The sequence below is a fragment of the Prionailurus viverrinus genome, chromosome B1, assembly GCF_022837055.1.
Source record: "Prionailurus viverrinus isolate Anna chromosome B1, UM_Priviv_1.0, whole genome shotgun sequence".
NCBI classification, from domain to species: Eukaryota; Metazoa; Chordata; class Mammalia; order Carnivora; family Felidae; genus Prionailurus; species Prionailurus viverrinus.
This window is the reverse complement of record NC_062564.1, coordinates 6,850,983-6,869,094: the sequence shown is the minus strand read 5'-3', so window position 1 is coordinate 6,869,094 and position 18,112 is coordinate 6,850,983. Positions and strand designations below refer to the sequence as shown.

Here is an 18,112-nt window from a genome sequence, read left to right as displayed (position 1 = left end):
ATGTAAAGAAAAAAATCAATTAAAATACCTTTGTGATCTTGATATAAGGTAGATTGTTCTAAGAATGTCACAAATATCAGGAACCATAGAAAAAGACAGAGAAGGTGAACAACATAAAGTTTCAAACACTTCTTTAAAGCACATTTAAGCAGATTTTAAGCTGTTCTACCTGAAGCAAGCAGTGTCTGTGAGCACGGATATGAAGAAGGAAATAGACCAATATACAGAATAGGGGTGCCTGGGTAGTTCAGTTGGTTAAGCATCCAACTATTGGTTTCAGCTCAGGTCATGATCTCATGGTTTTGTGGGTTTGAGCCCCACGTCAGACTCCATGCTGACAGTGTGGAGCATGCTTGAGATTCTCTGTCTTCCTCTCTCTGGGCCTCCTTCCAAACGATATGCAGAACAGACCTAAGAACTCAGAAAGATGATTGCTGTGAGACTTTTTTTTTTTTTTTTTTTTGAGAGAGAGAAAGTGAGAGAGACAAAGTGAATCTTACTCAGCTCCAGACTCCATGCTCAACTTGGGGCTGGGTCCCATGACCCTGGGATCATGACCTGAGCCTAAATCTAGAGTGAGACAATCAATGGACTGACCCCCTCAGGGGCCCCGTGAGACTATCTTTATAGGCACACAGAACCCTACGCATCAATAGAACAATAATGTATAATCATAATGAATTATTTAATTGTGCAAGAAAAAGTTGAATTAACATACAGTGGTGTCTATTTAAGAAGGTATTGAAATGAAACTGTAACCCATCCAGTTTTCCACACAAAAATGTTATGACTAAATCTTTGAAATTCAATTCTCAGGGTTAGACTTCCATCTATCCAAAAATCTTTGACATCCCAAATGATTTATTTCCTAATGTTTCTGGGAAGTCAAACGAATACAAATAGTGAATAAACCAAGAGCAGAGACCATACATCTTTTTATTTTGTTGTATCATTCTTAGTGTTACACAGAATTCTGGCATTTCAATAAAGATGTGTCATTGGAGGTATGTGAATTATGTTGAACTTCCTAAGCCCCAAGTCAGTATCTAGGGCCCACGCTAGGCTTCTGCCCACTGCTTATGATCCTGTCACACAGTAGAGTGACAAGGGCAGGTGTCATTTATACAATGTGGAACAGCAGCACTGGCCTGGCCGACTGCATAGCCTGTGGCCAGCACACCACCCTAATACATCTGTAAGGAGCCCTGCCTTTAGGGATTAGATCTAAGTACGACTCACAGAAGGATGGTGTGTGCAAGAACATCGCAGCTGGGCACAAAAACCTCAAAAGTCTCCTAAAATGATGACGGAGCCTCCAGGGCTACCATCTGGATGCCCCAGCTGTGCTAAGAACCTCACCACCATTATCTCTTATAATCCTCAAATGATCCTGTGAAGGAGCTACCATTATCATAGAAGAACTATTGTCTGTATCCTTCTTTTGAGAATTTGGAAACCAAGAAACAGAAAGGTTGAGGGGCTTGCCCAGGGTCTCAAAGCTAGTACGCGACAGCACCGATTCTGATCATGTGGCTCACACTCCCTCTCCCCGTAATGGGACCTGGCAGGTCAGCTCCCTTCTCTGAGCCTCAGCAGGGGTTATGGGACAACCCCTGGGGTCTTCTCCAATCCCCATGAGTAGATTCACACTCTGATCTGGCTTCCCACAGAAGTCTGGGGATGGGGCGCAGATCTGGTGTGGAGCCTGAGCAGTCAGGAAGCCAGGAAGTGTCAAGGAGAACGTCCCCTGCCACCTATACCGAGTTTATTATGATGCAAATAAGACTGTTCCTCTTTTATTTTGCCCAATAAAAATGTTTAGGAAAGATAAAGACAGTTTGAATTCACCCAGGGACAAACCACTCACCTTGCTATAGCATCTTGGCTTGAAGACAGAAAGAGGCTACTTCACAAAGTAGATTGGGAAAAAATAGAAAAATTGCCTGCTTTCCACCTTGCAGGAAGTGTGCAGGCTGTCCAGGCTCTGACTTAGTCTCTCCCAGAATTGCTAATCTGCAGAGGACTCTCAGAATTAGGGTGCTGCCCTCGGTTTACCTCAATGAGATGTTGCTAGGGTAGGGGAGGAACAGAGCAGAAATGGAGTTCTGGCAAGATGTTAATATACAGTTTCCCCTGGGCAGGAATAGGTCACCAGGCAGCAGGTGACAACCACTGAGGACTTCTATACATCCCACCAAAAGTTCTCAGCCCCCACAGTGTCCTTGAATATTAAATTCTGAACCCCAAAGTCCATACGATACATTCAGGCACTGATCAAATATCATTCAAATGTAAATCTTTTCTAACAAGTTTCATTGCCTAGATAATCTTTCTCGAATTTAGGGTGCTAAAGACTGTCAATTTTGAATTTTTTTTTATATTTATTTATTTTTTGAGAGACAGAGCACAAGTGGAGGAGGGGCAGAGAGAGAAGGAGACACAGAATCCGAAGCAGGCTTTAGGCTCTGAGCTGTCAGCACAGAGCCCGACGCAGGGCTCGAACTCACAAACTATGATATCATGACCTGAGCTGAAGTCAGACACTTAACCAACTGAGCCACTCAGGTGCCCCCAGATGGTCAATTTTGGGATGACTTACACATTTGTATCATCAGCTCCAGCCACCCCGCTGAACTCCAGTCTCGAGCACATCTTTTCTGGATACAGTCCTGAGAATCTCACTCCTGGTGCCTGAAAGTAAACTCCTGGCCCTGCATCTCCCCAGCTCACCCCTCCCCTGGAGGCCGCATCTCAGGCTGTGAAGCCACCACTCCCACAGCTGGGCATGACCAAAAAATATTTTTCTAACGCCTCTCATCCCATGTTCTCCATCGGCAGGTGCCACTGCCTCTACCTGCAAAATAAACCCTGCATTGGACGTTTACCTGCCACTGCCATCACTTCTCACCTGGGCTGCCGGAATTACCATCACTGCTCTCCGGGCTGACACTGGGGGCCACTGTTGCCCATCTCCCACACAGCAGGCACAGTGAGATCACATCACTTCCCTCCTCAAACCTTTAAAATGGTTTCCCATCCCTCTTTACATCTCAAGTAATTACCACAAGCTGTAGGGACTGTGAGACTGGCTCATAGCTACCTCTGGCCTCACCTCCCGCCTCTCTACTTCAGTTGCTCTGTTCCAGCCACACCGGCCACCAGGGTTTCCTCGAGGATACTCTTGTGGTCTACATTGTGTTCTCCCCAAATTCATATGTTGAAGTCCTAACTCCCAACACTTCATAATGTGACTACTTACAGTCTTTGAAGAGGGAATTAAGTTAAAATGAGGCCATCAGGGTGGGTGCTAATCCAATATGGCTGGTGTCCTTCTAAGAGGAGATTAGGACACTGACACATCCAGAAGGAAAAGCATGTGCAGACTTAGGGGCAAGACGGTCGCCTACAAACCAAAGAGAGAGGCCTGGAGCAGATCCTTCCTTCAATGCTCCCAGAAGGAAACAGCCCTGTCAATACTGCAACCCCAGACCTCCATCAGAACTTCAAGAAAATAAATTTCTGTTGTTTAAGCCCCCCAGTCTCTGGGACTTTGTTATGCAACTCTGCTAGCTAATACAGACGCCATCACTCAGGGGCCTCACCACTCAGTTCAGAGCACTGGCCTTGGCTTTGGACAAGAGCAAATTCTTCAGGAAGAGTCTATAGTCCAACAGCATGTGCAACGTGAAAGGGGTGCTGCTTAAGGGTGCCGCCTTTCCAGGAGTCGTGAAACATGCCCACACCACTACCACAGACTCTCCCAAAAATTCTCCCGGGGAAGTGCTATCCTGCCTCTGTCCTCCTTACCCCCAAATGCTTTTCACAAGTTCTATAGTGAGAGACAAACATTAAGTCTTTAATCCAGAAATACCCGAGTTAGTCTACAAAGTTCAATGGTTCTTGCAAGACAAACTTCCCAACTAGGTAGTAGAGTCTGTCCCTTATAGATGGGGAGGCTGGGACAGATCCCAGAACCATCAGGAGACACGATGAACAGGAATCAGTCATGGCTTGAACTGGGAGATGAGAGAGAGAAAGGCATCGATGGTGACTCATACCCAGGTGTGTGGTCACATCCTCCATGAAGCCCGGGGCTTGGGGAAAGAGGTGGCAAGAGATTTGGGAAGTAAGGTGCTGGCTCCGTTTGGGGCATCCTACGTTAGAGCGGCCTGTGGACAAGGTGTAAATTACCAGTCATGTTGGAAGGAAGGACTGGGACCCTCCAGATGGGACCGGGTTTTGCTGGAGTTCCTGGACCACCCTGGGTGCCGAAATTTACACACCTTGTGCTGCAGGATGAAAGTCTCCCGTCCTTGACCACGTGTGCACAGTAGCGTCCCCCTAGACTTCCCTTCTCCCGCCTGCCAGCCAGCAGCCAAGTATTCATTCAGGGAGGAATTCTCCATATATTGACTTAAGTTCATCGGACCTTGGGGCACCTGGGTGGCTCAGTCGTTTGAGGGTCTGATCTTGATTTCAGCTCAAGTCAAGATCTCACGGTTCGTGGGTTCGAGCCCCACATCGGGCTCTGTGCGGACAGCACCATGGAGCCTGCTTGGGATTCATTCTCTCCCCCTCCTTCTCTCTCTGCCCCTTCCCCGCTTACACACGCTCTCTCTGCTCTCAAAATACACAGACTTTAAAAAAAAATTCATGGGACCTTAAGCGCCATGTGCATGCACACCCAGGATCCTCTATCACATCATTCTGCTTGTTTCCTTCAGGACACTTGGCCGGCATCTGAAATGGTCCTGTTTATGTGTCTCCTTGTTCAGTCCTGCTTCCACAGCCTCCAACTTCTGTGAGGGCAGGGACTGTGGTTCCAGCTGGGACCGTCTACCTGCTCAAGGGACCACATCCCTGTTGAAATTCCACGTTCATATGACATGGCTCTACCCTGCAATTCTGTTGAAACATGTCCCCCGGGCATCGTGGGCCAGCCCCACAAGCTTTTCAAGATAAAAGCAAGTCTAAAAACTTGAGGATTAAAGCCATTTAGCAATTCTCCATTCGTTCCACTGAAGTTTCGACTCAAATGTTTAAAATTGTGAGCACAGACTAAGCCTTGTGTGTGAGGAGCCCCGATCTTCCAGAGCAGACAAGTGGATGGCACCATTCTGGGCTCAGAGCCCAGCTTTTCCTTCATTGCGTGCGCTTGAACAGATCACTGCATCTCTGTGCTTCTGTTTCCCTCCTCGTTAAAGGGAACCATATAGCACCTAGTTACTATTATCAGTAGTAACGAGTTACCACCATAGGGGGGTGGTGTTAGCATGGGTCTGGCACAGGGCAGGCAGAATGCTTGCACTGGGTGTTTGTTACTGTCACTACTATGACATCATCATGGCTGCTGCCACCTGCTGTATTGCCTCGGACCCGGAGCTCCTCGAAGAACGTGTAAAGCCCACAAAGTCCCACGGCCATTTTAACCAGAATTTGACTACTCATCCTTCTGTGGTTTTCTCTGCTGTCTCTGCCTTTAAGAGCTAAGTGGGAGTAGCCCATTCCTGGGAAAGTCTCTCCGGCCTCCCTCAGCCCACTGGAGAGAGTCCCAGGAGATGGCTGCCCTCAGCTTCTTGTCCGGCACAGGGCTTTCCTCCGCCACGATTTCAGCCACCTCCACAAACCTTATGCTGCTGTTCCCTGGAGCAGAATGTGTACCAGTCACAGCTTCCCCCTGAGCTCCAGCCCTTCCAAAGTGGGGGAACCAGGGGCAAATGAATAGTTGGTTTACATCCATGTTTTTAAAAGGTAGGTTTTATTGTTATTCAGGAATGATGAGGTCAACTGATCAGGAGATGAGTGCCATCGTAAACAGAGTTGTATTACTATTCCCAAAAGGAAGAAGGCATCCCTTGTGCCATGAGGGGAGCAGGGCCAGTCAGTGGGCAGAGGTGCAGGGGACTGTGGGCACGGGTTTTTGTGGTGGTTCCCACGGGAAGGAGTGGGTGAGGTGGGGGACACAGGTTTAGGACTGGGTGGTCTGAATAACCAGTGGGCTTCAGGACCCTCCTTGTCTGGACCCTACCCTGGGGTTAATACAGCAGGTGCACAGTGGCCCCGAGTGTGAGAGTCTGATGGTGGAGGTGGCTGCGCTGTGGGCTCTGGTCTGGTGGGCTCGCACACGAAAGCGTTTGGAGTAGGGACAGACCCTCCAGGGTCAGCCAGGCCCCAGGTGTCCAAGCAGCAGACCCTCCTCTGTGTGAGGGCAGGAGACCACCCGCCTCACTTCAGCGGCTCACCAGCTCGTGACAAACACAGCCTGCTTACCCTTCCCAGACTCCGTGCTCATGCTGCACAAGCCGGGACTCCTGCTTGCCGCCCAGGCGATGCCTCTGACTCTCGGCTCACCTCCAGAGGTGAGCCGCAAGGTCTGAGCCCAGTAAATGATTAAGCCCTTCTTTGTTCTCAGCACTGACTCTTAGTCACTGTTTCAAGGAAATTTATGGAGTCCCTGCACTGGGCCAAGCACAAGACAGGTCACATGTGCCTCCCTCCCTGTCTTGAGCCAGGGAACAGGGTTCGCTCTTCCTGGGGGGCTAATGCCCACTGTTGCACCAAAGGTCGTAGGGAACTATTATTGAAAAATAAACCGGGGTGCCTGGGTGGCTCAGTCGGTTAAGCATCCGACTTCAGCTCGGGTCATGATCTCACGGTCCATGAGTTCGGGCCCCACATCGGGCTCTGTCCTGACAGCTCAAAGCCTGGAGCCTGCTTCTGATTCTGTGTCTCCCTCACTCTCTGCCCCTCTCCTGCTCATGCTCTGTCTCTCTCTGTCTCAAAAATAAATAAAAACATTAAAAAAATTAAAAAATAAAAGAAGAAAGAAAAATAAACCACAATAGAAGGCTGTGTGAGCTGACAGTTCAGAACTACTGGTAGTAAAATACAGGAACACACTGATCAGATTACAAAACGTAGGGTCTTTGCCTTACTAGGGACTTGTCCTGACCTCACGGCCAGATCATGAGCAGAATCCAGCCGGGTGGGGAGTGAGTTGCAGAGAGTCGAAGGGGAAGCTCGGGGCTCCGTAGAGACATCCCATATCTTACGGCGATGTGGGTGACAGAGGTGAATGCATGTGTCAACTCATCCTACTGGACGTTCAGGATCTGTGCTTTTCATGTCCTGCAAATCACGCTTCAATCAAAACCTGGCAAATACAACGTGTAGCCTTTGTAAAAATGTCCGTTATGTCTAGAAGTTAAAAATGGATAAATAAAGAGGCCGGGAGGAGGCGGAGGAGGGGCGTCAAGGATCACTTCTACTGGACTTCTCACCAAATTCTCCACAAAGTTTCCTGCTATCTTTGCTCCGCCTGGCAGGACGCGCCTGTGCAGCCAGAACTCGTCAAGGTCCTTGGCACGTTCGCTTCAGACGCCTCAGCCCGTCTGCCTGGGGCAGGAACACAGACCGGTGGTGGAGCCGTGCGTGTAGACGGCCCCGTGCAGCTCCCAGACCTCAAGCGCACGCTGCCAACGGGAGCGGAGGGGAAAGTGGCGTCTTGTGTCCTGACTTCCCTGCCCAGAGTCATAGCTGAAGGTGATGACCTGTGGGCTGCCCCAGGGGCAGCCCAGCTGCAGTGGGCGGGCAGAGGTCAATGTCAAAGCCAAGGAGCCCCAGCCCCAGTCTCACAACACCAACTTTCACCTAAGCCGGACACTCCTGAATCAGCACAGGTGTGCTCTAGGCACCTGCTCCTGCCCGAGCCGCGCTGTGCCTTCTCCGGATATCCCCTGCTCGGATATTTCTGTAGATGAGCCCCCAGCAGTAAGCAAACAGAGAAAGCCCTCTCCCAAACAGGATGGGGTAAGAGCACTCCAGGACAGTAACACCAAGAGTGCCTCCCATTTCAAACAGCCCCTCCCTGTGTCATCTCATTTCCTTCCCTACACAAACGGAGAGGGAAATAGAGCCACAGGCACTGCTTCCCAGGAGACCGTAGGGTAACAGGGGAGGACTGGGGTCTCCCTGAAGCGCAGTGGCCAGCAGCTGTGGGGCTTCATTTGCTCCCTGCACACCCACCTCCTCCACAAACTCACCTCCCACCTCCCACTGGCACGTGGATCACAGGAGGTGACCCAGGTGGCTGTCCTGACTTGCCTGCACGCACTCAGTGCTACAGGATCACGATGCACATCACGGTCCGTCCCCAAGACCAGACAGGTCGAGGGCGAGCTATAGAAAGAGGAGGGAGAGAGGGAGGGAAGGGAGAGAAGCAAGAGCCATGAAAAGCTAACATCACTGCACTTTATACCCCACAATGTAAAATAGTAAGAAAACCACTCGGCTTTGGCTCAGGTCACCATCCCACGCTGGCAGCACGGAGCCTGCTTGGGATTCTCTCTCTCCCTCTCTCTCTCTCTGCTCCTCCCTAACTCACACGCGCTCCTGTTCTCTCTCTCACTCTCAAAATAAATAAGTACACATTTTTTAAAAATAATAAGTCCCCAGGATTGTTCAAGGGACCTTCAGCGTGACCTGGAATACCAATGGGCAATCAGGAAGGTGTGTCCCCATAAGGGAATACGACTCTTGTAAGTGAGGTAGCTGCTCACATAAGCACACTCAAGGCTCCGGTATTATCTGTATTTGACAAACAAAAACAATTTTTATTGTTGTTTTTGTATTACGACCTTCAAGGAGGTTTGGACCAAATCTCACCTGACGAAAATATGGAGCAAATTCAATGATTCCCAAGAATCCTTGGGTGGAAGAGGGGAGGATACGAGTGTGGGGTTTTCATGTTTATCAGAAGGGACATGAGTTTTTCTGGCTGCAGAGCAATGAGACAGGAAGGCCATCCCCCTGGTGATGGAGTGGCAGTGCGTCTCCCGCCACTAGGGGGCGACAGCACACCCCTCAAGCTGGGATCATTTGCTCCTGGGAATGATGCCTTCTGGGCACTGAGCCAGGGATGCCAGATCGTTTACCACTGTGCCCACTAAAGAGAAAGTGATTTTGGAGAAAACAGAAGAATCCAAAACGCGAGGGAAACTTACATTGGAGAAAAGATGTTACCACATACACAAGGCGACATCCACCCCATCCTACCTGCCAACAGAACCCGGGGTCTGCCCTCCACCTCCCTCCTGGCAACCACATCCTTCAGAGCAACACTTCCCAGTCGTCCCCTGGTGAAAACACTCTCTTTTGAAGTGTGTGTGCCAACCTCTTGATGTCCTTTGAAAACGTACAAATGATCAATCCTATTTCTATTATTAGATCCAACAGACATAAAAGAACATTTCAATAAATGTAAGTTCTTGCAATACATGTATTGTAATAACTTATTGCATGTATTGTTATTATTGCAATAAATATAATTTCAATAATCAGAACAGAAATAACAAGAAAGAGAATGTCTCCACACACACATTGTTCGCCAGAAGTGAGTTTACAGGCCCTGAACATAGATAATCATTGTTCTGTTTGTAACATTCTGTACTTCTTCACCTGGGATTAAACAAAAACTATTAGTGACACAGTGATACCCCACAGGAAAGGCCTATAAATGTCTGGACACATCTGGAGTTAAAGTTTGCTTTTTTTTGGTTAATATTTACATTAATATGAGAAAGTTCTACTGTCAGTGAATACTCAAATCTAACTATTCTTATGCTTTGTCTCAAAACACTGTTAAAAAAATGTCTCACGGGATTATTGACAGGAATGAAAGCAGGGGGTGTCAAAAATTAGCAAGCCCTTCAGGAACCTCACAATCTTCTTTCTTAACCTTTGTGCAAAAGGAAGACTGTTATTCTGTATTTTTAGATGGCTTTAACCCTTCCGCATTTCCAACAATTAAAGGTTTGATTTGAATTATCTTTCCATGAAATAAATTGATTCTGGACCTGTATTTTCAATGCCCATATCTTATTTGAAGGAATTTAAAATTAGAATGTTCTACCTACACCATAGGCTGTTCAGTGATAACTCTTAGCCGTTGTGCAGTTAATTTATGAAAAACGTCATAACACTTGTTCTGTTCTTCCAGGCGTTTTACTTTAATTTTTGCCCTTTATTTTCATGCCTTCATTGTCTGAAAGTATTAAGATCATTAAAAAAACACTGCCTTTACGGTGCAGAAGCTTGTTATTTTGATGTATTCCCAACAGATTATTTTTGATTTTTTTCCCTCCTGCTTCAGGAGACATATCTAGAAAAATGTTGCTAAGACCAATATCAGAGACATTACTGCCTGTGCTCTCTTATAGGGTTTTTATGGTTTCAGGTCTCACATTCAGGTCTTTAATCCATTTTTGAGTTTATGTTTGTGTAGAGTGAGAGAAAGTGGTCCAGTTATATTCTTTTGCATGTGGCTGGCCAGTTTTCCCAACTCCATTTCTTGAAGAGACTGTCTTTTTATGTTGGGCACTCTTTCCTGCTTTGTCAAAGATTAAGGAAACAATCAGCACCACTAAAAGACAACCTGTTGAATGGGAGAAGAGATTTGCAAATGACATATCCAATAAAGGGTTAGTATCCAAAATATATAAAGAACTTGTACAACTCAACACCGAAAAAACAAATAATCCGATTAAAAAATGGGCAGAACAGGATGTAGGGGGAGGATCCAAGATGGCTGAACAGCATGGAAGCTTTTTGTGTGTCTCACGCCCGTGAAATACAGCCAGACAAACACTAAACCATCCTACATACCTAGAAAACCGATTGGAGGATTAACACAACAATCTGCACGACCTGAACCACAGAATTCAGCAGGTATGCGGCGCAGACAGGTGAATTTGGGGAGTAAGAAGCCGCAAAAGGTAGAGAACCGCTTTTGAGGGCGGAGAGAGGACAGAGACTGGGGAGGCAGGGAGAATACGCGAAAAGCACCCCTTCCCGAAAGCAGCTAGAGAGAAAGTGGAAAATTGGAAACAGCCACAGGGACTAAACTAAAAAGGGAGAAAGGAGAGGGTTTAAATTCCATTAAGACTGTAAACAAGGGGAGTGCAAAGGCTGCAACTCCACAGCTCCATACCTGGCAGTGCTCTGGTGGGAAGGGCGAATCCCCAGGAACAGAGTGGGGTCTGCGAGGTTCTCGGGCCACACGGGGAAAAGTGGTTCCACTGCTGGAAGGGCATTTGGGAGAGACTGTTGAAGCCACCTGGTCCCAGCAGACCCCGGAAGGCGGCCACATTCGCCGGTGCTGGGTCAAGGTCATTAAGGGTGAAGCCAGGTGCCGGATGTGTGTTGGGATTTTCCATAATCCCTGAGACGCTGCTGCTACACTGTCTCGCGAACTTTTTCTGGGACGGGCTGGCACCTGGCTGCAGTCTCAGGGCACCAACAGCAGCAGGGTCCAGCGGGTGTTCCTGGGCGCAGCCGACATTCGGCCATTGCTCATTCAGCCATTGCTCGGTGAGAGCCTCCGGCAGAGGGGCAGAACGGGACAAAGCCGCAGTCCTTCGGAAGTAAGGGGCCAGGGAAAACAGCTGCATCTGAGACAAAACTCGGGAGAGAGGTACTGCCTGGGACCTGGTCACGGAGAGTGGAAAAGCGGGGAGTGGATGAGAGCTGAAGACGGAGGACCAGTGCACCATTGCTGATCCGGGAGAACACACTGGGTAGCTGCGTGGAGGCAGGTTCACCGCTCCCACGCATGCGCATGAGTACCTACAAGCTCCGCAACAATCCACCCCAGCAGGCTAGCAGCGCCACCTAGTGGAGAGCGGAGCCGTTACACTGAGCCCCACCCAATTGGGCCAACTTCGCTCTTCAAGAACACAAGTCTCACCGCCGACTTAATTTATGGACTGTAAAGAGCTACATAGACTGACTTCTGGGGGAAAACGAAGCAATGTCAGTCCTAATTCAATCTATTAGCAGTCCTACTTCATCTATTCAATTTTCTTTCTTTTTTTTCTTTTTCCTTTTTCTCTTTTACAATTCTTTTCTTTTTCTTGAATACAGAAAGAGAAATAATTCATTTTTATTTTCAATTTTTATTAAAAATATCTTTCTTTAATTTTTATTACTATATTTTTACTTTTGTGTAAATTTTTTCAAATTCTACTTTACTTCCATCATTTTATTTTAGTCTACTTCAGTGTATTCACCTTTTCAAATTTTCAAACAATTTCTTTTTCTTTTTCATTTCTATTCTTTTTCTTGAATACAGAAAGAAAAACTTCATTTTTATTTCAATTTCTTTTAAAAATTTTTATTTAATTTTTATTACTATATTTTTTATGTAAATGTTTTCAAATTCTATTTTGCTTCCATCATTTTATTTTAGTCTACTACAGTGTATTCACTTCCTCAAGTTTTCAAACGATTTCTTTGTTTTTCTTTTTTTATCTTTTTTATCTTTATTTCTTTTCTTTTTTAAATACAGAAAAAGAAAAATTCATATTTATTTTTAATTCTTCTTAAAATATTTTTCCTTATTTTTTTCTACTACATTCTTTACTTTGTATATATTTTTTCAAATTCTATTTTACCCCCATTATCTTATTTTAGTCTACTTCAGTGTATTCATTTTTTAAAATTCTCAAAATTCCTTTTTTTTCCTTCCCCCCCCTTTTTTTTCTCTAATCTGTCAAACCACTTTCAACACCCAGACCAAAACACACCTAGGATCTAGCATCATCTATTCGATTTGTGTGTGTGTGTGTGTGTGTATTTAATTTTTAATTTTAATATTTTTCTATTTTAATGTTTTTAATTTCAATTTTTCTACCTGATTAATTCCTATTCTCCCTTCAAAATGACAAAAAAAAGGAATTCACCCCAAAAGAAAGAGCACGAAGAAATGAAAGCCAGGGATTTAACCAAGACAGATACAAGTAATACATCTGAATCAGAATTTAGAATCATTGATAATAAGAATACTAGCTGGAGTTGAAAATAGATTAGAATCCCTTTCTGCAGAGATAAAAGAAGTAAAAACTAGCCAGAATGAAATAAAAAATGCTATAACTGAGCTGCAATCATGGATGGATGCAGTGGTGGCAAGGATGGATGAGGCAGAATAGAGAATCAGCCATATAGAGGACAAACTTATAGAGAATAACGAAGCAGAAAAAATGAGGGAGATTAAGGCAAAAGAGCACAATTTAAGAATTAGGGAAATCAGTGACTCATTAAAAAGGAAGAACATCAGAATCATAGGGGTCCCAGAAGAGGAAGAGAGAGAAATAGGGGTAGAAGGGCTATGTGAGCAAATCATAGCAGAAAACTTTCCTAACCTGGGGAAAGACACAGACATCAAAATCCAGGAAGCACAAAGGATCCCCATTAGATTCAACAAAAACCGACCATCAACAAGGCATATCATAGTCAAATTCACAAAATACTCAGGCAAGGAAAGAATCATGAAACCAGCAAGGGAAAAAAAGTCACTAACACAAGGAAAGACAGATCAGGTTTGCATCAGACCATCCACAGAAACCCGGCAGGCCACAAAGGAGTGGTGGGATATATTCAGTGTGCTGAATCAGAGAAATATGCAGCCAAGAATTCTTTATCCAGCAAGGCTATCATTCAAAATAGAAGAAGAGATAAAAAGTTTCCCAGACAAACAAAAATTAAAGGAGTTTGTGACCACTAAACCAGCCCTGCAAGAAATTTTAAGGGGGACTTTCTGAGGAGAGAAAAGATGGAAATATATATATATATATATATATATATATATATATATATATATATACATATATACCAAAAGCAACAAAAGATTAGAAAGTACCAGAGAACACCCAGATACTCCAACTCTACAAGCATCATAATGGCAATAAATTCATATCTTTCAGTATTCACTCTAAACATCAATGGATGCAATGCTCCAATCAAAACACATAGGGTAACAGAATGGATAAGAAAACAAGATCCATCTATATGCTGGTTACAAGAGACCCACTTTAGACCTAAAGACACCTTCAGATTGAAAGCAAGGGGATGGAGAACCATCTATCATGCTAATGGTCAGCAAAAGAAAGCTGGAGTAGCCATACTTATATCAGACAATCTGGACTTTAAAATAAAGACTGTATCAAGAGATGCAGAAGGGCATTATATCATAATCAAGGGGTCTATCCACCAAGCAGACCTAACAATTATAAACATTTATGTGCCAAATGTGGGAGAACCCAAATATATAAATCAATTAATCACAAACATAAAGGAACTCATCAATAGTAATACCATAATAGTAGGAGACTTCAACACCCCACTCACAGCAATGGATAGATCATCTAATCCAAAAACCAATAAGAAAGCAATGGCTTTGAATGACACACTGGACCAGATGGACTTAATAGATATATTCAGAACATTTCATCCTAAAGCAGCTGAATATACATTCTGCTCCAGTGCACATGGAACATTCTCCAGAGTAGACCATATACTGGGACACAAATCAGCCCTAAGTAAGTACAAAAAGATCAAGATCATACCGTGCATATTTCAGACCACATTGCTATGAAACTCAAAATCAACCACAAGGCAAAATTTGGAAAGGTAACAAATACTTGGAGACTGAAGAACATCCTACTGAAGAATGAAAGGGCTAACCAAGCAGTTAAAGAGGAAATTAAAAAGTATATGGAAGTCAATGAACATAATAACACCACAACGCTAATCCTCTGGGATGCAGCAAAGGCGGTCATAAGAGGAAAGTATATAGCAATCCAGGCCTTCCTAAAGAAGGAAGAAAGATCTCAGATACACAACCTAAACTTACGCCTTAAGGAGCTGGAAAAAGAACAGCAAATAAAACCCCAAACCAGCAGAAGACAGGAAATAATAAAGATTAGAGCAGAAATTAATGCTATCAAAACCAAACCAAACCAAAACAAAACAAAACAGTAGAACACATCAAGGAAACCAGAAGCTGGTTCTTTGAAAGAATTGATAAAATTGATAAACTACTAGCCAGTTTGATCAAGAAGAAAAAGGAAAGGACCCAAGTAAATAAAATCAAGAATGAAGGAGGAGTGGGGCGCCTGGGTGGCTCAGTCAGTTAAGCGTCCGACTTCGGCTCAGGTCATGATCTCACGGTCCGTGGGTTCGAGTCCCGCGTCAGGCTCTGTGCTGACAGCTCAGAGCCTGGAGCCTGTTTCAGATTCTGTGTCTCCTTCTCTCTGTGACCCTCCCCGTTCATGCTCTGTCTCTCTCTGTCTCAAAAATAAATAAACACTAAAAAATTTTTTTAAAAAAAAAGAATGAAAGAGGAGAGATCACAACCAACACAACAGAAATAAAAACAATAATAAGAGAATAGTATGAGCAATTATATGCCAATAAAATGGACACTCTGGAAGAAATGGACAAATTCCTAGAAACATATGCACTACCAAAACTGAAACAGGAAGAAATAGAAAATTTGAACAGACCCATAACCAGTAAGGAAATCAAATTAGTAGTGAAAAATCTGCCAAAAAACAAGAGTCCAGGGCCAGATGGCTTTCCAGGGGAATTCTACCAAACATTTAAGTAAGAGTTAACACCTATTCTCTTGAAACTGTTCCAAAAAATAGAAATGGAAGGAAAACTTCCAAACTCTTTCTATGAAGCCAGCATGATCTTGATTCCAAAGCCAGACAGAAGACCCCACTAAAAAGGAGAACTATAGACCAATTTCCCTGATGAACATGGATGCAAAACTCCTCAACAAGATATTAGCCAACTGCATACAACAATGCATTAAAAAAAATTATTCACTACGACCAATTGGGATTTATACATGGCACACAGGACTGCTTCAATATCAGGAAAACAATCATGTGATACATCATATCAGTAAAAGAAAGGACAAGAACCACATGACCCTCTGAATAGATGCAGAGAAAGCATTTGACAAAATACAGCATCCTTTCTTGATAAAAACCCTCAAGAAAGTAGGGATAGAAGGAGCATACCTCGAGATCATAAAAGCCATATAGGAACGACCCAACACTATTATCATCCTCAATGGGGAAAAACTGACAGCTTTCCCTCTGAGGTCAGGAACAAGACAGGGATGTCCACTCTCACCACTGTTATTCAACATAGTATTGGAAGGCTTAGCCTCTGCAATCAGACAACACAAAGAAATAAAGACATCCAAATCAGCTAGGAGGAGGTCAAACTTTCACTCTTCACAGGTGACATGATACTCTATATGGAAAACCCAAAAGATTCCACCAAAAAACTGCTAGAACTGATTCATGAATTCAGCAAAGTTGCAGGATATAAAATCAATGCACAGAAATAGGTTGCATTCCTATACACCAACAGCGAAGCGACAGAAAGAGAAATCAAGGAACTGATCCCATTTACAGTTGCACCAAAACCCATAAAATACCTAGGAATAAATCTAACCAAAGAGGTGAAAAATCTCTACACTGAAAACTATAGAAAGCTTATGAAAGAAATTGAAGAAGACACAAAGAAATGGAAAAATATTCCAAGCTCCTGGATAGGAAGAACAAATATTGTTAAAATGTCAGTACTACCCAAAGCAATCTACATATTCAATGCAATCCCTATCAAAGTAACACCAGCATTCTTCACAGAGCTAGAACAAATAATCCTAAAATTGGTATGGAACCAGAAAAGACTCCAAATAGCCAAAGCAATCTTGAAAAAGAAAACCAAAGCAGGAGGCATCACAATCCCAGACTTCAAGCTATACTACAAAGCTGTAATCATCCAGACAATATGGTCCTGGCACAAGAACAGACACTCAGATCAATGCAACAGAATAGAGAACCCAGAAATGGACCCACAAGCATATGGCCAACTAATCTTTGACAAAGCAGGAAAGAATATCCAATGGAATAAGACAGTCTGTTCAGGAAGTGGTGCTGGGAAAACTGGATAGCGACTTGCAGAAGAATGAACCTGGACCACTTTCTGACACCATACACAAAAATAAACTCAAAATGGATGAAAGACCTCAATGTAAGACAGGAAGCCATCAAAATCCTCAAGGGGAAAGCAGGCAAAAATCTCTTTGATCCTGCCCACAGCAACTTCTTACTCAACACGTCTCTGGAGGCAAGGGAAGCAAACAAAAGCAAAAATGAACTACTGGGACCTCATCAAAATAGAAAGCTTCTGCGCAGGAAGGAAACAATCAGCAAAACTAACAGGCAACTGACAGAATGGGAGAAGATTTTTGCAAATGACATATCAGATTAAGGGTTAGTATCCAAAATCTATAAAAATTTATCAAACTCGACACCCAAAAAACAAATAATCCAGTGAAGAAATGGGCGAAAGACATGAATAGACACTTCTCCAAGACATCCAGATGGCCAACCAACACATGAAAAAATGCTCAACATCACTCATCATCAGGGAAATACAAATCAAAACCACCATGAGATTCCACCTGACACCTATCAGAATGGCTAACATCAACAACTCAGGCAACAACACATGTTGGCGAGGATGCAGAGAAAGAGGATCTCTTTTGCATTGTTGGTGGCAATGCAAGCTGGTGTGGCCACTCTGGAAAACAGTATGGAGGTTCCTCAAAAAACTAAAACTAGAACTACCCTACAACCCAGCAATTGCACTACTAGGCATTTACCCACGAGATACAGGTGTTTCAAGGGATACATGCACCCCATGTTTATAGCAGCACCATTGACAATAGCCAAAGTATGGAAAGAGCCCAAATGTCCACCGATGGATGAATGGATAAAGAAGATGTGGTATATATATACAACGGAGTGTTACTCGGCAATCAAAAATAATGAAATCTTGCCATTTGCAACTACGTGGATAGAACGGGAGGGTATTATGCTAAGTGAAATGAGTCAGTCAGAGAAAGACAAAAGTCATATGACTTCACTCATATGAGGACTTTAAGAGACAAAACAGATGAACATAAGGGAAGGGAAGCAAAAATAATATAAAAACAGGGAGGGGACAAAACAGAAGAGACTCATAAATATGGAGAACAAACTGAGGGTTGCTGGAGGGGTTGTGGGAGGCGGACGGGCTAAATGGGTAAGGGGGATTAAAGAATCTACTTCTGAAATCATTGTTTCACTCTATGCTAACTAATTTGGATGTAAATTTTAAAAATTTAAAAATAAAATTTAAAAATAAATTTTAAAAAATGGGAGGAACACATGAACAGACATTTCTCCAAAGAAGACATCCAGATGGCCAACAG

The 18,112-nt window shown here is 44.1% G+C and overlaps 1 protein-coding gene across 30 annotated transcripts in view; it reads right to left on the bottom strand.

The window, feature by feature from the left end:
• The window catches only part of LOC125164466 (uncharacterized), an 87,055-nt gene that overhangs the window by 18,584 nt on the left and 50,359 nt on the right, over positions 1–18,112 (bottom strand). Inside the window, exons 8-10 of one of the 30 annotated variants that reach the window (XR_007151779.1) lie at positions 8,043–8,178; positions 7,281–7,577; positions 6,751–7,153 (exon numbers count right to left, since the gene is read on the bottom strand). The exons of 24 other annotated variants lie outside the window; for them this stretch is intronic. Coding sequence is in view for 3 of the 6 variants with exons in the window: in XM_047857211.1 (XP_047713167.1) it covers positions 7,383–7,577; positions 8,043–8,178 (331 nt within the window). In the remaining 3 variants the exon portion in view is untranslated. Of the gene's footprint in view, positions 1–6,750; positions 7,578–8,042; positions 8,179–18,112 lie in introns of those variants that run through there. 5 more of the 30 variants (XR_007151780.1, XR_007151781.1, XM_047857211.1 and 2 more) reach the window with 5 other exon arrangements.